Below are 21,147 nucleotides of genomic sequence, written 5' to 3' on the forward strand. Positions count from 1 at the left end.
AAACAAACCCAACAATGATGTAGTATTCTAAAATGCCTCATTGTTACTTTTGTTTCACCAAAAACAAACACTTAGAAGCTTGTAGTTCTCCACTCGCGATATTATATTGTTTGATATTATGCAACATCAGTCAAATAATCTGATTATGCACATACAAATGATAAAAATCATATCAATGATTTCTGGTATGTGGCACATGTCAAAATACGTACAAGACAAAAATAATATTAAAAATTGATTATGATATAATAAATTTGCACTCGCCGGGGTTACCAGAGATATATAAATATATTTTACAGATAATATTTATGGTTATAAGCTTACATTTTCAAAATTTATATTTGACGCAAAAATTGTGTCAAAAGGCTCCTTCGAAGAATTTAAATCTGAACTTAGTAAAGTTTTTGCTTTTTCTGGATCCTTAAAAATATCTGACACCTTTAATCCTTCTCCTGTAATAAAAGAAAAATAACTTTTGATGAATAAACTTCATATTGACTATACATAGGTATGTACAGTTATCTATCGATGGATAATTTTGGATAATTTTATTTAAATATTTTAATACTGATTTAAATAAACTTTTAAAAATATTTAACAGATGGCACTACATTACAAAAATCAGTTATAAAAATACAGAAGCAGTTTACAGAATGAGTCACTTTTTCAAGCAGGATAAACAAAATAAAATAAAGAAAAAAAAAAGTAGCAGGATGATGTGAGGTTAGGTTAGGTTATCAAAACACAAATTTTTAACTGACTGGATATTTTGAAATTAGTTAAAATAAAATTAACGACTGCGGGTTGTTCACAATAGGTACTGATTATTTTAAGTTATCATATCACAAACTTGCAATCCGATGCAGTAGCGGTTGGTCAATGACTGTTGTGAGAACAGTCAGGAGTCGTGCCGCACCCGGAACAGATTCTGCAATTGCCATAAAGCTCGAGTTCTCAAACAGCGGCTGCAACTGTTCTTGATATTGTTTTAACCTGGAAACAAAAACCAACACATATTCCATCTTAGCGGATAATACAATCATGTGCGTAAACCTCAAACATCATCAGGATGAGACCTGACTTTCACCAAAGTCTCTCTACCTATACCATGGCCTCCACATCTGGACACAGCCCCCCAGACAATGATCTTTAGCGCTCCCCCCCTTACCAATTGCTAAGCGTAATGTGATGCTCTGTATACCAGTTGGGAAACGCTGCTGTAAAGTCTACAACTGGTATACCGCGGAACCTTAGGAACCGTAATGTAACCAAAAATTTAATAATGCATAGTACACAGGTATTTATATGAAGTTTCTTAAATGATCCACCATTCCTTATTTTTTGAAGAGCTTTCTTAACAGATTTGTCTACGAGAAATGGTCCAAAAAAATCTAATTACAGAGCTACTCTAAGATGAGAATGAAAAGTGGCTTTCAAATAGTTTGCAACGCATCTGTGATTTAAAATTAAAATTAGAGACGCAACGTGCTAGTCGCCAAGCTACTAGTTGCAAACTAAAATACCGTTGCCATGGCAACAATGTTTAAGTTTGTCAAATATTGTTACTAATAGCACCTTAAACGTCGAAACAAATTTGAAAATGAGTGAACAACTTTCAAATTAAAATTCGTGGCAGAAGTTGAGAAATATCTCTTCTAGTTTGACAGTAGTTTGTGATTGCTATGAATAAAGACCATGTGCGAAACACGACTAGAATGACAAACTCATTATCATATTATATGAATATCTCCATGATTATTGATACCCTTTTCAAGCATAATTAACACATCACGGAGATGATGTCTATAAATGTCGTATTTTGTGAGATGTGATATGATAGGACGTCCATTGACGTCCTGTACTGTGGAATGGAATATGACATGACGTTCATAGAGGTCGTATTTAAGATTAAAACAATATGTTCCCTGCTACTGTCCTGTCACGGTGCGAACATATTTCCATTAAATAGTGTCGTATCTTAAGACTAAACTCATTTCTATATATCTAAATCGAAAACTTAAAAAAAAAAAAATTTTTGATATAATATATCATATCAGTAACATGCAGTGCTCGAAATGGAAAAGTTTACGAACCGGAGCGCTCGACAATTTTCTGAAGATATTTACGTAGTTATCAAATTGTATGTGTATTTTATAAAAATAAGTGTGTTAGATTTTCTAACCTCTAGCTCAGGCGGTCAAAATATTTTTTCCACGAGACAGAGTGATAACTTTATCGATTTCACGAGCCAGAACGGCGCTCCGGTCCATTTCGAGCGCTGGTAACATGTATTAGCTAACAGGTGTCCGCGAATGTGTTAAGAATGTTATGATATAAAAACTGATCTTAACTCAATTATTGATTATAATATGTCACTTGTACTCGTTTAATTCTTAGCATCTCAAATATTCATCATAACCATTAAGACTAAAATAGTAATTGACCTTTTAATAAATAGCGTCTGATGGAAATATAAGTATTTTGTATAATAATTTTAATATCAAGAAACAACTACTTACAATGTAATTTAATTCCAATTAACGGTTTTTTGCATAAAAATAATATGTTGGCTCAACGTTGACTTTTTTATTATCTGGTGTATTACTAAGTAGATATTATAAAATAATCACATCCTATTTTACTATTATTGAGGTGGAATGGACTTAATAGGTTTCAGATACAATGGAAATACAACACATCCAATTAGATACGATTTACTGAAAACCTTTGATACAACATAACTAGAGGAAATAATGTATATTGCATTATGACATACAGATTATAATCTACTTTTAGTCAGAGAAGCATCACAAGATTAAGTATCCTAGATTATTTTAATTGGTATCACTATATAAGTTAGAAACAACGTAGGTACAAATTATTAGATGTCTATTAAAAATTAATACAAACTATATTTTTCATAATATGGCAGATCAAAAAGATATAAACAAAAAAAATAATATACTATAAGATAGCAGAGTTACTCAATTAATTTTAACCAAATTGTATAACATAACGTAACCCAATGACATTATTAATGGACAACGCACTCAATACAGTAGCTAGCAAATAAATTCGCGCATAGCTTCATTCGCACATAGGTAGACGTCACACAATTTCCATTATGCGATATCACGCTTCGGGAATTTATAGCAAATATCACCTTTATTCTAATGGCGTTAGAACAGTGTTTCTAGCGTCAATGTTCATTTGAGCGAACCCGTTCGAACCGAACCATACGGCAGACCCGACAAAAAGTATCGGAAATTTATAGCAATATCACCTTTATTGTAATGGCGTATTGTAAACCTACCAAAATGAAAACTTCGGACCATAAGTATGACTATCAAAGTGTACACTTTTTTTAAATTACCCAACTTTACCACTTTCCAACGGGCCACTCTGCGCCACTGGTTAATAAATATGATCAATGGTTTGGTAATAAATGAGATAAATGAATTAATAGTTTCATTATCAAATGGTGACATTGACAATTTTATACTTTCATGAATTTATTATGTTTTAATAATAATTAGGCAAATGCTTGTCAAGTTGTCGTGATATTGGTAATATTGTGATTTCCTCTTCCTGTCCATAAAAGATTGTAACTTATTCTTTTGTTAGTCATGTTTTTGTTTATCGTGGAATATGATAATATTAGTTTATCTTCTAATTCGTGGAAAGCATTACAATGAAAATAACCAAGCAAATTTATAGTCCCTCAACAAGAAATCGGCAATAACAGGAAGTCGCTGTAGTCGCATATAGAAGAATTCTCAGTGTCGTACCTGTTATGGTGGCAACGCTTGCACGGCAGGTGTGTTTCAAGAATGTATCGGCTCTCTTTTGAGATGTCACTTCGCAATAAACCAAAAGTTTACTAATAATAATTCTAACATCACTCTGATCGTTATAGACATATTTTTATTATAAAAAGCTTCAAATTATATAAATTGATAGATCCATACACCATGGGAGCGTAAAATTAAATGATAAATTTGGAGGCGTTCCTCATTTGAAAACGGAAGTGCAATTAGCTGCACTGGAAGGAATTGTTAGTTCACGAAAACATGTAGACAAGAAGTTCTTGTTCGACAGTGGTAGTTGTCACAACTTTTATTGATAGTTATTTCCATACTAATATTACATCTGCGTGTGGCAGGGAAAGAAAAAATGTCAGATTTTTTCTAATTAACTATACTTACTCGTTTACACATGCCTGGATTTACTGCTGACAGTAAGTATTATCGCGGCCATAACAAAAAAATGCACATGTAAACAGGTATTATTGTGCAAATTGCAAGATTGCATGAATGGATTAAAAAAGTTCAGAATCTTCTGAATTTTCACGCGACAATTGGACCGTGAAATATCTGCACTTGTGCAGTAGAACAATAGTATCGAACTTGTCAGTAGAAAAACGAACTACACCTCGCAGAGACTCATTTTGATGTTAACCGATTTTCATGACTTGTCAAATAGTACCCATAAAATGACAACATCGCTTCTCACTTACTCTTGAAGTATGAGATTGTCGAGACAGTCAGCACATTTACGTGTAAACAGTTATTATTGCGATAGTTTAAAATACACACTACACTGAACTCCCCATTCATACGGTAAGTACGTTCCACGCGATACCGTGTTAAAATAAAAAACCAAAGTACCTAACAAAAATTATTAACTATGTTTTAACACATTCTGGCCAAATTGGTCTCCAACATGCATTCAGAGTTGATCGCTTTGCACTGTGTTATTTCGAAATCGTGTAAAAGGGGAGTTCAGTGTATTTATTGGTGCCAGTAAATCTATGCACGTGTACAAGCACTATAATGCATTGTCACCATCATAATAATTCACTGGTATCGTTATGATTGAACGAAATGAGTGCTGGCACTTGGATATACTGTCTAAGAGAAAGTAACCCGACCCTTAGACAAGGTTTCAGTATTATGTATATCAGGGTTTCCCAAACTATGTTCCGCGGAACACCAGTGTTCCGCCGAACCTGAATAGGTGTTCGGCGACAATTTGGAAAGGTTTTATACACTTTTGCTATATTTTCTAAAAACTAGTAAGGACGATTCTTGGGTTCAGAATCCTAAACCAGTAGGCCTAGTGACTATGAAAATCTTATTGATTTAATAAGTGACTCTGATTTGAAGATCAGCCTTTAAATGATTTCTGGGCGAGTTTGTCAGAAGAGTACCCCAATTTTTTAAAACAAGCTATTATTGTTTTCATGGCCCCCACAAGGGGGGACTAACAGGGCTTTAGCCTGGGGGCACGGGGTCTGGGTGCGCCCGGCGTGGCGGGTTGATCAGATAAGTAAGATAAACACACATCACAAATTTGCTTTAATAGTTAAAAAAGTTGCCTGCGGCGCTATTATACTTCGTGGCTATTAACATTTGTTAATTTTAAATTATATAATTGAATGATGTAATTTTTCATTATTGCGTATTGATACTCGACAACTCCACGATGAAAGTAGATGTATTAAAAATAGAAAAAAATATTTAATAATACACCGAATAATGGCCCTTAATTTGAGCTATAACAAAATTTGAAAAATGTTAATGTGATGTGTCACACTGCCTTTAACATTGGAGATAGGTAGAGGTCCCGCCAAAGATCTTAGCCTGAGGACCCGCTTCAGGATGTGGGGGCCATGATTGTTTTACTTCCGTTTTCTACTACCTATTTATCCAATGCGGGATTTTCTATTTATGATGCAACGAAGTCAAAGTGCAGGAACAGGCTTGAGGCCACACCAGATATTAGAATGCAACTTACCAATATTGTGCCTGATATCAAGAAGATATGCAATTCAAGGACTCAAAATTATCAGTCATTACCTAAGTGCTTTATTTATTCATATTTTTATGTTTATTATTATATTATAGTTGTATATTTAAAAATATGTAATTACTAAATAAATAACGTGTTTTAATAACATTTTTTTTTTAAATTTTAACTAGTAATCTACTAAACTAGTAAACTAGGAATCAATCTAATATAAAAAAAATAAGCTAAGTGTTCCGTTAAAATTTCTGGTTTTGCGAAGTGTTCCATTGCAGAAAAAGTTTGGGAAACCCTGATGTAACAGGGCTCTAGCTTGGGGGCCCGGGCAAAGGAAGGGCCCGGCGTGGCGGGTCGACCAGCTAAGAGAGATTAACACAAATCACAAATTTACTCTAATAATAAAAAAGTTGCCTGCGGGCGCTACTTTACTACAAGGCTATTGAATATTTTAAATATATGGTTGTGCTTTACAATTTGATGTGACATGATGATTAATATACTTAAATGATAATTTCCGTGTAGAATTTGGGAAACACTACTGTAGACCATCACACTGCCATTAACCTTAGCGATAGGTAGGTGGGCCCGCCAAAGATCCTGGCCTAGGGGCCCGCTTCAAGATGTGGGGGCCATGATGTATATGCTTAATAGAGAAAAAGGACGAGTCGTAGAAACAGAAGTTCACATACAAAGTTGTCCAAAGTTCAACCTTCTCTTGAAAGTTAGATAGTGATTTAAGACTTATTTATTCAGAAACTTAGTTTTTAAAAGTAAGCTTCTATGACAACTCTATTTACCAGTGGCGAAGACTCCATACTAGGCGATTATTTAAAGCCTACCTTCTTAAGAAAAATAATTTTTATTTTCATGTTGACGTATTTATATAATCACAAATAATAATATATTCAATATGCCCAAAGACATCTATCGTATAATTGTCATAATTTTACGATCTTTTCCCATATTTCAATAAGCACCATCTATGGCATCTCTCGAAAGTTTAAAAAAATAGAACACACCGCTTTTCGCTTCACATATTGTATAGGATTATTCTCGCGTGAATCGACGAGTTTTTTTCTCATTATTTCAAAATGTCTGGCGTCCCGCATACAAATGTACAAGCTGTTTCGTTAGCGCTTACGACGCGAGAGCACATTTATTCAAAATAATTAATAAGAAGACAATTTAAAAAATAATTTCTATGGGATTCAATCACATAAATATGTATTGATTGTTGTTAAAAATATAAAATAATTTATCTCGTGATTTTTATTTATTTATTAGTTCACTCATTAGACAATTTAGATATCTGATATTGTACCTACCTAAGTCTGTGTTTTAAATATAGAAGTATTCTAAAATGTCTAGTTTTACGAGTTAAATTATAAATTGTTATGGAACATAATAGATATACAACAACGGATATTTTCATAGATGGTAGGTAATATATTTTGAGCGTATGTTACGTTTATAAATGTTTAGGAAAATACATAAGTAATTCAAACTTTAAAAAATTGCTTATTTTTATGAATTAATTATAACAAACCAATTAAGCTTTTGAATTTTCTTCGTTTTAGCGTACCTATTCATCAGTAGTAATATTGGGTTATCTTCTTATTTGCCGCAAATATATCTGACAAGCATGGTTACTCCCACAGCCTACCTCTTTCAAAAAGTCACCCTTCGCCACTGCTATTTAGAAATTATAGAATTTAACAAAAAAAATATATCAAATGGTAAGCAGATGAGGGTCACCTGGCATTCGGATAATCGGGGATCCCCTGATAAGTGGTTCTATTGACGCAGTCATTGCTCACAGAGCAGATGAATGACTGTAGAAATGGACTCAGACCAGCACTCGGCAACGCTCTAGCTGGATATAAACCTAAAATCAAAATAAATACATATTATTTCATTTGTAAAAGCAGAAAGATTTTTATTAAAATTCCTGTTAAGGGGATCTTTTTACTTAATATCCTCACATAAATTGAGAGTGATTTTTATTGTTTTTTTTTGTAGAAATTGTGTATAGTATATTTCCTCCGATCATGTCCGATTCTAATAAGGTCATATTATGGGCCTCCACAGGGTGGAGGTTGTATACAGATTTTGTTTTTACGAGAAATGGATGTCAGCCACTTGCTCAACCTATTAGCTCCATACTCTGACTCATTCACAAATTGAAAAACAATGTGTACTTGCCAGACCCAGGATTCAAACCTGGGACCCATGACACTATAGGCCAACGTCTAAACGCCTTTTGTAAATTAGCTTAATGTCAGATAAGTAAGCATTTGGTTTTTGGGTTGTCAACATGACGTGTCCTTCGAAGAAGAAGGAATAACACATGGCGATAACCTAAAAACCAAATACGAAAACAATCAACTGTGAAGTAAGTGCTACTGTGAAGTGACTGTGACTACTGTGAAGTAAGTACTTTTATAAAAAAAAATTGGGATATAATATTTTCATTTGTATAAAAAGGTTTGCCAAGGCTGGCTTATATTATCATGCTTCGCCTCTCCAAAGAGAGATAAAATGCTTCCTGTTGACATAACAGATTGCATGTAAAATTGGAAGGAGTGGATTCCTTTGAGCTTGTCTTTTTTCCCTCATCCAATGACTATAATCTCGTAGTCCAATGCGTAAGGCACTGGATAGTCCATATGGGGTCTCCGGGTTTGATTCTCGATAAAATCACAATACACTAATACACATATATGATTTTTTCAGTCTTTGTATTTCTGTGATTGTTCAACTACTATTACACTACTGTTATTGGCAGTCCACGGACTGCTGTATTTTTAAAAAGAAACAATGTTAATAATTAATTTTCGATTTCGTATGAATTTCATAGAATTAATTTGTATTGTTAATTTTATTTACTGGTAACCCTTGATGGAAGGCCATTCCAATTGAGTAAATACATATTAAGTTTTTTTTCATACTTCTACCTACATAATATCTGTACCTCAGAGGCAAATGCCAAATACCCAATTGTTCAGGAGAGCCAAAAAACTATTTTTATTTTAAAGGAATACTCATAACTTCTAAGAAAACATACATAGAATGATCATTATTTTTTTTATTCTAATTCAATTAAAGTACTTCTGGAATATGTAAGAAAGGAATAAATATAATATCTAAAAAAAAAAAAAACGTAGTGTGGATTTGCATCCTTCTGCCTCTAAATATATTTTGTTAATGTGGATTTGTATCTTATTTACCTAGCCAAAATAAAACAATAAAATTTATAAGTTAAAAAAATTTATAGATTAACAAAGCAAAACACATTTAAAAAAAAAAAAATTATTATGTCATCATCATCATCACCAGCCTGAATCTATTCACTGCTGGATGAAGGCCTCGCTAATCTCCAAGCTGATTCCACTTCTCTCGTTCCTGTGCGTTGCGTTTCCAAGTTTTTCCGCAGAACTTTATCATTTCATCGATCCAGCGGCTTCTAGGTCTACCTTGCGGACGTTTTGTTCCTCTTGGATACCACAGGATGACTAAATTTGTCCAACGATTGTCCTTTCTTCGAGCTATGTGTCCAACCCATTTCCATTTGAGGTTTTTAGCAAACTGTATCACATCATTAATCCTTGTCTGTTCCCTTATCCACTCATTACTCTTTTGCGTTATGCCCAGCATGCACTTTTCCATACCACGTTGTGCTACCCTAAGTTTCTGGATCTCTCTTTTACATAGCGTCAATGTTTCACACGCATGTGATTACGGAAAGTACACACTGGTTGAACACTTTGCACTTTAGGCACAGTGGGAGGTCATTTTTGAAGAAATTATTCAGGCAGCCAAAATCACTCCAGCTTAGCTTTACTCTGCGAACAATTTCATCAAATATACATCCATATATAGATACTTGCTGTGCCAGATAGATGTAGTTTTTCACCTGTTCGAGCTGGATGCCATTGATGAGGATCTCTTTTTGGCCCGCAAAGCAGTTGAATATGACTTTCTTCTTTGATACATTTATTTTCAAGCCTGCTTTGTTGCTTACTCCAGCGAGTTCCTGCATTCTGCTTTGGAGGTCTTCTGAGTCTTGCAAACTACTATTTATTGTCATAGCCAAAGCGCAGATGACTCACGTATTCTCTATTTATGGGGACCCTGTCATTCCAGACAAGTTGCCTAAATAAGTCTTCAAGTGTAGCTGTAAATAGTTTAGGTGAGATTGTATCACCTTGTCGGACTCCTTTGCTGATAGGAAATGCGCGATGGTTTATCAAGATGTTGTTGCGCTACTGTATATATTATTGAACATATTTGAATAGCGCCCGGGGATTCCTTGATTTCTGAGTGCATCGAGTATTGAAAATTTCGTTCGGTTATACCGGAGGCAGCGGAAAACGCATTTTGAAAATAGCCGATAAACTGGATTATTTGTTAGGTTAACCTAACCAAACCTAACCTAACCTAACCGAACCTAAACTAACCCAAACTAACAAATAATCCAGTTTATCGGCTATTTTCAAAATGCGTTTTCCGCTGCCTCCGGTATAACCGAACAGTACCAAATTCCTGTTACCGCTCTGATTACTCTGATGACTTGGATATGGTCCATAGTGCTGTATCCTCCTCTAAAGCTCGTTCTCCTGGCTGGTTCTCGTCTAGTACATATGGATAGTGGATTATTGGATTTGCATCCTTTTGCTTCTAAGGTAGGTATGGCATTTGCATCTTTATGCTATGCATATCTTGGACTAGGACTTCCATCTCTCTGCCTCTAATAAATAAAGCCTTTAGCATGACGATTCTTAAAAAAACTCATTTTCCCCAAAAATGGAGTTGCATCCGTCTGCCTCTGAGGTACAAATATTAACACAGTGTTTCCCAAAGTGTGGTATGTGTACCCCCTGGGGTACGGGAAGAGTTTGATGGGGGGGGGGTATGCGCTGCGCCAGGTGCAACAAGCATTAATACGACATCAATAAAACATCCATGCTAGAAGGTTTATCGCATGCGGAAGAAGAGCAGTTGTTGGAATCAGCTTCTGACGGATTCATGAAAAATAAATATAAGGAGTGTACCTACTTTAACATCATTCTGGTTGCAAATGCAACATTTGTATCCAGTTTTAACAGAGAAAGTCCTTAAATACATCTTGCCTTTTCCAACTTCATATCTATGTGAAGTTGCTTTTTCAGCATTTGTAGACATTAGGTCAAAAAAGGGAGCCTGCTTTTGGTTGTGGAACCGCATTTCAGATTAAAATTAACAACCAGGGAACCAAATTATGATGATCTGTCTCAACATAAACAATTTCATTCTCCTCATTGATTATAATGAATGTTATTTATAATATAACTTTTATTAATATTTTATTATGAATGAATTTTATTTTTCGTTTATTATTATTTTGTATAAGTACCTACTAAAAAAGGTAAAAATAAATATATTTTGATTTTGTACTGAGTGTTACGAAAATTATAGAAACACGGATGTCGAAAGTTTGGGAAACACTGTAATTAAACTGTTGATATTGAATGCTTATATTAATTCATATTAATGAAAAAATTATATAAACATTCGTAGTGTGTTTTCGTCATAAAATTCTAATTCATACTATGTAATAAATAAATACCTAATACTATTATGAAGGTCGATTAAAAAATTGCTGCAAAACATTTCACAAAGAATCCATGAAGTAAAAAATCACCCGTGCTACTTAAATTAAAATACGTGAAGTTTTTGTGCAACTTACATGTTGGTTTTGGCTCTGCATAAATATTTTTTCTGACTATAACGAGACTGAGCAGAGTTGCTGTGGCCCATACAATTCCACCTATAGTCACCTGTAAAAAAAGCAAAACAATAATTCAATTTGTAAGCCTTGAAATAAAATTAGGAATTACATTTTACATCACATTATGGCTATTTGGTAATTAATAATGCAATGATGAATATGATTTATGTACAGTTGCATAGCTGAAATATAAACTAAGTAACATTATTACCGCTTTCATACTGCAGTCTGCAATTTAGAAGAGATCTTTATTTAGCTACGTATTTTTTTCGACTTATACGAGGTATAAAATATGAGAACTCTGCCATTCTAGGCAGTGTTGACCGGGTCTAGGACGATTTGGCACCGCGAACTGGCCTCCGCCGATTGGCCTCCGGTAATTGGTCGCCGGTACAATCGGACGCCGGCCCAATTGGACGCCGACCCAATTGGCCTCCGGGAGGATTGGACGCCGCACAGTTGAATTAAATGCGCAAAGGAATAGACGTACGTTACGATTTGTTGGAGTAAATAAGCAAGTCAGTTTAATATGCTTCTATCTTCTCAGTAGTTGTACCTTATACATTTCGCGCTTGACACATTTTTAATATAGATTGAGAAAAATTATTATGCCTTATGATGTTTATTAAAAGAAAATAATTCTTCCCTCGCTAAAACTTAAAGATGTGCATAATCAATTAATTTATTGTCTATACATGGGTACTTATTTATATTTACAACAAATATTAAAAATAATGTTAGATGTTAGAATGAAAATTACATTATATTTCAGCGTTTTATCGACTTAATATTATAATAAAGCTTAAACATGTATATTATTATGGATAAATGCGTATTTTAAGATAGTATGAAATTACAAACAAAATATTAAGTAAGTTATCTGCTAAGTATAAATGTTTCAGTAGTTTGATTGATAAACTACTTAGGTACTGGGTGCCGGACGAAATCCCGAAGGCCGAAATCCCGAATGCTGAAATCCCGAATGGCCGAAATCCCGAAAGCCGAAATCCCGAATATCGAAATCCCGAACGCTGAAATCCCGAATGGCCGGAATCCCGAAGGCCGAAATCCCGAAAAATAAAAAAAATACAAACATCAATAATTGCGCAATTTTTGCAAGTGACACAAAACCCATTTTTTGTGGAAATATAAAAAAATGTTAAATACAAACATCAGTAATTGCGCAATCGCGAATTGCGCAATTTTTGTAAGATGCACAAAATCCATTCGTTCTACAAAATAGTCTCTTGTGGAAAAAATTGCACAATCGGAAAAACCCATTTTCCGCAAAAATGGGATTTGTCTCTCTTACAAAAATTGCGCTCACGATTATTTTTTTTTCTTTTTTTTTCTAGATGCCTTTATGGATACCTCGCATTTACTATCGAGGTTTCTTAAGGACTTTGGCACGCAAACTACTCTACTTGATGCTAGTCAAATGAAAATTGTGCCGGCTGAGAGAATATGCCTTATTGAAAACTGTTCTTCTACCCGCATCGGGTATTGCTAATTTGAATTCGGCCAGGGCCTATGAAACCACCTTGCAAAAACCCTGGAAAATTCTTAGTAGCGCAAGGCGGAGGTGATTCTGATGAATATTTTGTCGTATTCATTGGGAACTGAGGACTGCGATTTGTAGTCGAGTTTTTTCCCGTGGTAAAAGAAATGTCGCATAGGACTGATATTCTAAGTATATACTTATCCTATCTTATATTATGATTGCATTCACTGGATCTGAAAGGCATGAATCATCTTTACATGTCACCATTTATTATTTTTATTCTTTTTATTACATCAATACAGAAATTAAAAAGTGCATCTCTTCCAGCCTCGTTTGCCATGGTCCCCGGAAGGTCTCGAATGTCCGCATCTGCCATCTGTAATAAAAAGTTCAGGTTGTGCCGCTCCTTGCTAAAGATTTGACAATCTAGGAGTAAATGTAAGACGTCCTGGTCGCTTCCGTCGTCGCATGGACACTTTCCATCAGATGTTATTTTAAACCGGTGCAGGTATGCTCGCATGACTCCGTGACCTGTAAGAATCTGAGTCATCTCAAAACACAGCCCCTTATGCACCCTGACGTCTCGTGCTGCTAAAATTGAAGGTAAAAACTTTCGGGTCAACTCCCCTGTCGATGAGTTTATGTATCGTGAGTTCCATTCGTTTTTCACCATATCTGAAATTGTAATTTTCGCGTAGCTCAGAGGAAATTTGGAGTCTTGGGTTCAGAGGCACCATGCCGAGCCAATTTGTCAGCTCTTTCATTTCCTTCTATCCCGGTGTGTCCCCTTATCCACTTGAAGTGCACCTCCGGGTGGCGCCGTCTCAGTAGAGCCGACTCGCTGTGAATAGAAAAGACAATCGGATTAGTAGACAAGGGATCTCCAATTGCTTGGATTGAGCTTTTGGAGTCCGAATAAATACAAATACTATGGTTTTCGGTGAGCTTTCGCTGGATTGGATCTGAGCCTGCCCACTCCAGAGCGCATTGGATGGCATAGAGTTCGGCCTGCATTACCGTACAATAGCTGGCAAGGCGGTACTTACGAGCCGCTATCTCACCGCCATTAATGTATGCCACAAACCCTGCACCAGTACCGCCATCAATTTTGCTCCCATCCGTGAAAATCGGCATGTTATTGCATTCGTTGCTTTCCAACGTTGCAGGATAAGAAACCACTTCAGAAAATAGTCTAGCCGGGTGTGGCAGCCTTCTATAGTCCACCGGTTTTTCGAAAAGCCTGTCGTCAGGCAGAAAACCTGTGAGGCCCTCCTCGCCCTTCTTAGCTCTGTAAATGAGAGCGATTTGTTTTAAACGTAAATCTAGAGGCATAAGTCCTGCTAGAGCTTGCGTTGAATTGGAGCTTACCGAATTGCGCAATTATTAATGTTTGTATTTTAGATTTTTTTATATTTCCACAAAAAATGGGTTTTTATCTCTCTTGCAAAAATTGCGCAATTATTGATGTTTGTATTTTTTTATTTTTCGGGATTTCAGCATTCGGGATTTCGTCCAGCACCCAGTACCTAAGTAGTTTATCAATCAAACTACTGAAACATCTATACTTAGCAGATAACTTACTTAATATTTTGTTTGTAATTTCATACTATCTTAAAATACGCATTTATGCATAAAAATATACATGTTTAAGCTTTATTATAATATTAAGTCGATAAAACGCTGAAATATAATGTAATTTTCATTCTAACATCTAACATTATTTTTAATATTTGTTGTAAATATAAATAAGTACCCATGTATAGACAATAAATTAATTGATTATGCACATCTTTAAGTTTTAGCGAGGGAAGAATTATTTTCTTTTAATAAACATCATAAGGCATAATAATTTTTCTCAATCTATATTAAAAATGTGTCAAGCGCGAAATGTATAAGGTACAACTACTGAGAAGATAGAAGCATATTAAACTGACTTGCTTATTTACTCCAACAAATCGTAACGTACGTCTATTCCTTTGCGCATTTAATTCAACTGTGCGGCGTCCAATCCTCCCGGAGGCCAATTGGGTCGGCGTCGAATTGGGTCGGCGTCCAATTGGGCCGGCGTCCGATTGTACCAGCGGCCAATTACCGGAGGCCAATCGGCGGAGGCCAGTTCGCGGTGCCAAATCGTCCCATTCCCGTGTTGACCTGGGTGTCCCTGATTTGATGATTTATCCAACTGGCTTTCTCTTAGGTATGCTTACATACTGTAGTTTAAATGTTAGAAGATATCAATATTTGGCCACGTATTTTATTCGACTTCTACGTGGTGTAAATGAGAACTCTGATAACTAGCTTAGAAATAGGGAGCATCAGTTGTTTATTCTAACCAAGGTGCAGAACCGACCTGCCACTGGTAATGCCAATAATTGGCAATTATTGGGAGGGCGATAACTATGTTCAACCAAATTGCTTCGGGTGTTGATATATTCCACTTGCGTGAGGTGAGTTTAGGTGGACGGTATTTTATTTTAAAATAGCGTCTCCTTAGAAAACTCGGTGTACTTCTTTGAACTTATATAAAAAATGTAAAATTGTATTTTCACTGCTTTTTTGTATGTTCATTTTATTCTCTGTTTTATATTATGTTCTCTTTTTATATTTTTATTTTTATCGTTTTTATTACTTTTATTCTTTATAATGATGTTTCATGTCATGTTGTGAAGGTCTTAAACTTATAATTTGTAATGTCCACAATATGTTAAAAAATAAATTGAAATTGAAAAATTATAATTTATAAAATAATTAGTTATCACTCGGCATTCACATTCACCACATGAGTGGCTTATTTTTTTTTTACACCATACTACATTTTATATGTGATTAATCGTAATCTTCGTTCTGATAAAGGCTGATCTTTGCTTTTTTTCTGATGTTGTTACGATTGCGTAAGGCAGCAAAAAGTGGTTATTTATTATCCGGTGATTCCCCTGTGACCAGTGGGTCTCCAGAATAGCATTTTCTGGTAGAAACGTCAAACTAAATGTTTCTTGATTTATTTACTATATTTCTCAAATTCATATCACGGATGTTGCCAGAATCGTACATATTATGTGGAATTATTAATTTATGTAAAACTATTTACAAATCTAAACGATTTTCATTTATAAATTTTCATAGAACCTTTAGTGTTTAGTATGAGATTGCTGTTTCTGATAGTAAAGACTTAAGGGGCCGCTGAAGAGCTCGACATTCAAATATAATTCAGTATGAAAAGGACCTCGGCGTCGTAACTACGTTAATTTAAATCGATCTTTTCGCAAAAATCACTAATCATCGGAGATTTTATTTCAAGAAACATTATTATTATTACTGATATTGTCTGCCGCGCGGAGCATTATTATTATTTTATGAACACCTGCGAGATGAAGCCGATCAGAAAACAGGGCTGTCAAAATAATATTAAGCATTAATATTTTTAAAATGTTAATTTCATCATAGTTTTTAATCAAACCTGTGCAAGTACGTACTGATAACTTGGGTGGATTTTGTAGCAAACATACTATTGATATAATATATACGGGTATATTAGTATTATAACCCAATTCAAATTGAGCATAGGTTGATACTCAAATACTATTATAGTATGTTTATGATTTCGAGAAAATAATACGATGGTATAATTAATCCATATCAATTATTTGAAAACATTACATTCGCACTTTGCAAAGATAACATCAAAATGTGTATATACTTATCTAAATGACGAATGACATGCATGAGTGAGCACGGCTGAAAGCTTGGAAATGTGTTTTTTTCTATTTCAAAATCTTTTAATTGTGTATTATTTTATAACAAATTCAATGCCAACTTCATATAACTACGAATTTCTACGAATAAAAAAAGACAGGAAGGAAGATGTGTACAAATCACGGCAATCAGAAAGGCCGGCAAATATGGCCGACAATGCGTGATACACAAACATAAAATACACAAAATTACAAACCCATTCGAAGTTTGCCGCACACGTACAGACCACGTGATATTTGTTTACGCAAAATCGTCGCTTTTCAAAATGGCGAATTTGATTGCCAGATTTTACTGCGATGAATCAGTATGTTCCTTCTTGTCTTTTTTTATTCGTAGGTTTGTTTACTATGTACACCGAGAAATTTCCATTTATAAAATCGGAAACGAATTTTAAAGAAGAGTTTTGGAATAGGTATAATGCAACCAAAACTGGAAAAAATTCTATCATGGGTGTTGACTTCCTGAATTAGTTAACCCCAGGTCCATGCCACTACGTGAACCACAGTGGATATTAAGCCATTTCCACACTGGCAACAAGTTGCTGGCAACCTCATTAAATTTTACGATACTTACCATAATTGCTTAAGAAATTTTACGATAATCATCATAATTATCGTAAAATCTAACGAGGTTGCCAGCAAATTAACTTGTTGCCAGTGTGGACCCGGCATTAGATGCACAAAACTTAAATAATACATATTATAAATAAAAATTTAAAATTATAATTATTTATGATTTATGTCTTCGATAGCCCTGATGAAATAAATGTGAAATATTAGTCTGATCAGCCATAGAGCAAATTTATTGACACAAACAACTTTCACACGACCTTTTTATATTAACTAGTAGACCAGATATTATGGACCACATGTTAAAAAATCATATTTTCAATTCTCAAGGCTAATTCTGTAGAACGTCCTCTTTGAATGGGTAGCGAGATTAAAAATAGTAAAGTAAATCATGGTGTATGGCATTTCCGCTTCATAAATCTAATTAGTCAGTCAAATATGAAACTGTCGTAAAACGTATGAGATCATGGTGGAATCACTTTGTTAAAAAAGTGAAGCATTGTTTTTTTCCAATCTTTCTCATTTTTATTAATTTATGTGAAAAAATCAAATGAATTGACAACACATGGGTAATAAATCAAACTTTATTCAAACTCAGTTTATTTCTAATGTAGTTATATGTTATTAAAAGTATTTTTTCTGCAATATTTTCGTTTTTATTTTATTTTCCATAAAAATTGATAAAAAATATCAATCCCGAAAGTTTTGGGATTATGTTTACCAATCCCGGGATTCATAGGTATCGAAAATAGTTCGGGATCCCGGGATTTTAATCCCTAGTTGGCATAATGCAGTACTTACCTATATTTAAATAAATTATTACATTTCAATAAAAATTAAAAAGTGGTATAAATAATACTGCAACACAGCGCGTCGCGGTACCGCCTAAATGCCGTAAATAATACCTACGGTAATGCGTAAAGGCTCAGCTTAATTTTGATAAATAGGTACAAATTATTTTCTCAGTTACTAAAAAATTATACTTCCATATTATTATTTCGTAATTTGATTTTTTTTCGAATTCGTACATCGTATGAAGCTTCTCTTTTATTGGTGATGTGGTGATCCTGATCACTGTTTTTCCAAAAGCATGAATAGTGCCGATAAATCTCAATAAACTCTGTCAATAAGTCATTTACACGAGAATTTAACTGGCAACTCTAAAATCGGATACGATAACTTTACTGATGGAAAACCCATCCTGCCTCGTATTTTTAACGTTTCAGTCGGCTGCTTTAATTTTGCATTTTACACATCAGTTTGATCGCGGTACCTACTGCAGACGGTTATAACTGCTGTTTTTTCACTTTTTTAGTTTACTTCCATAATGTGTTGCAAATTGTACATTCTTTGATGTGGCTAAATATTAGAGCTGCAACTTTATTGGTCACAACGTTACGTTAAATGATATTTGCATCTGACCAACTATGAAAAAAGTTGATATGGCAAAAAGATAATAACATGTCTGCTTAAAATGCAAGATAAATAAAACCTCAATCTTTATAAAAGAAATGATTTGAGGTTTGTGTTGAGATATTAATTCCGCTTATAAAATACTAAAATTATTTATTAATTATTAATACCTACTATAATTATAATTAATAATATTAAAATACTTAAAAATATCTTATAAACTAACTCTTGTCAGACTGATTTCAAAACTTTGTTTTTGCTATCCTGTAAACTTGTGTAAACAACATTTATAACCGTTTGCCATCACAGTACATACACTGAATTACTGTTGGAATATTATTTTATATAGGTAGGTACTATACTACTATAGCCTCACTTATTATTCACTCATCTGCCATACATTTGTGTTGAAGCGACTCACGTCGTTCATGACAATCGCGATATCTGGCCTAGTCCCTTCTAGCAAGGTACCGATAGTTTCTTGGCAGCTACCGAACTTTTCCAAAAAATATTGTTTAGGGTCACTTGGAGTTTTCACTGGGCTACAGTTTTGCAATCCAAATTTATTCAATATATCTTTGATATAATCTGACTGGTCTATTGAGATTAAACTAACACCGTACATAATGCTGAGACTGATACAATGTTTTACAGTGCCCATAACTTTTATTTCGAAAGCTCTACTTTAATGCTGTTTTCAGATTGTCTCCCAAAACTGGACTTTTCCAGAAAATCAATAAATCATAAATCGAACGTGGAATCTTCCGCGCGGTAAGTGCAGGGGTCAACTAACTCGAGGTTTTTTTTAAGTTAAGTTAAGGTCTTCTCAAGGTTCAAATTCCACTGTCGACCACTTTGGTTTAAGCCATATAAGTATATGGGCTTTTCAAGATTGCAAACTGTTCCGCTCTCATCGCCAAAACCTTCCAATTGGTCCACGTAGATCTCTTCTGCGAGGTCACCTTAAAGATAAGCCGAAACAACATCCATTTGATCAATGTTTAGAATTAGTTTAGCCGCCATCGAAATTCAAAAAACTTACAACCGAGGAACATGTTTCAGTATAGTCAATTCCATATTTCTATGCTTTCGAGGTGGCACAGCTTTAGTCAAATTGTCTGCCACGATGGTTTGCGTAGGACATATTATTTAATAATTATTAAGTTGCTTTCAAGTTCATCTGTAATGGAATGATGGCGCATATCAATATGTTTTTAACGAGCTCGAAACAGATCAGTCACTTAGTTTTATTGCGCTTTGATTGTCAGACGCGATATTAATAGGTTTATTTTGTAGCTCATGGTCAAAATATTTGCCTAATTGCTTAAGCTACATTACTTCTAGTACAACCGAAGAGAGTGCCGAGTATTCTGCTTCCGTGATGGATAATGTGACAGCAGGTTATCGTCGACTTCTCCATGAGTCTCGCTGTGTTGCTTCAGACATAATTCACAGTGGAAAGGATTTTCACCAGAATGGGTCCTCATGTGCACCTTAAGGACCCATTTATTTTGACAAATAAGGTTACAGTTCATCTAATTCCTCCCTCTTTATGATTTTCTTCCTCAACTTTTTAACTTTCAAGTTAACTCGTTGATCGGTTGAAGTGAAACTATTTTAATATCTTGTTCGCAACTGTTATATAGCCTATCGCTATATATTTCTAACACACTATTATAATATAGTATCTTTCCGAATATTATCATCACCACTGTTAATTTTACGTGACGCAAAATTTGAATGCGAGTTTTTTTGTAATTAGAGAATTTGTGTTTGAAATTGTTTTTGAATTGTTTCTCTTCCTTTATGGACATATTGTATTGTAATGATTTGACATCATCAGCACATTCCGAATTATCTGTATTATAGGGTGACAGTATGCCGTCATGAGCCAGAGAATTATTATTGTTATCGTAATACTCTTATTTCACAGCTCCTCCAAATGACGATGTTTCGATTGGACCACACAGGTCTGAATGAATTAAGTCCAGAGAAGAGAAGATTGTTTCAAACAGTGCACGCAAAACTTAACTACCTATTCACTTTTTCTAATCATGCGTATCCTGGGTCCATAACCTGTTAGGATTAATGCGGATGATCAGGAGAAAACAGTTTGTAGTGGTTAGCAGTGGGGGTAGGCAGATTGAGTGTTGCTTGGGGGCAGCAGTTACTCGAAGGGCGGCAAATCGAGGAGAATTATTATGTATACATAGAAATAGGTTGGTACCTAACTTAGTAATAACGGAAATATCTTTCCATTAAAAAATTCAGTTCACTGGTTGGAAACAAAATGCACTAATTAACATAATAGGTTTAACAGGACTTTATTTTTTTTTTGT

General features: G+C 34.5%; 1 protein-coding gene across 1 annotated transcript in view; it reads right to left on the minus strand.

Annotated features, from left to right (window-relative positions):
- Positions 1 to 21,147, minus strand: part of ldd (lipid droplet defective) — a 187,042-nt gene that overhangs the window by 78,853 nt on the left and 87,042 nt on the right. The window contains exons 3-6 of the mRNA XM_085961289.1: positions 11,531 to 11,621; positions 7,561 to 7,690; positions 851 to 993; positions 325 to 452 (exon numbers count right to left, since the gene is read on the minus strand). Of these exons, the coding sequence (XP_085817415.1) occupies positions 325 to 452; positions 851 to 993; positions 7,561 to 7,690; positions 11,531 to 11,621 (492 nt within the window). The remainder of the gene's footprint in view (positions 1 to 324; positions 453 to 850; positions 994 to 7,560; positions 7,691 to 11,530; positions 11,622 to 21,147) is intronic.

This window comes from Rhyacophila brunnea, unplaced genomic scaffold (assembly GCF_057557595.1).
Source record: "Rhyacophila brunnea isolate RB1 unplaced genomic scaffold, BYU_Rbru_1.0 scaffold_12, whole genome shotgun sequence".
Taxonomy (NCBI): Eukaryota; Metazoa; Arthropoda; class Insecta; order Trichoptera; family Rhyacophilidae; genus Rhyacophila; species Rhyacophila brunnea.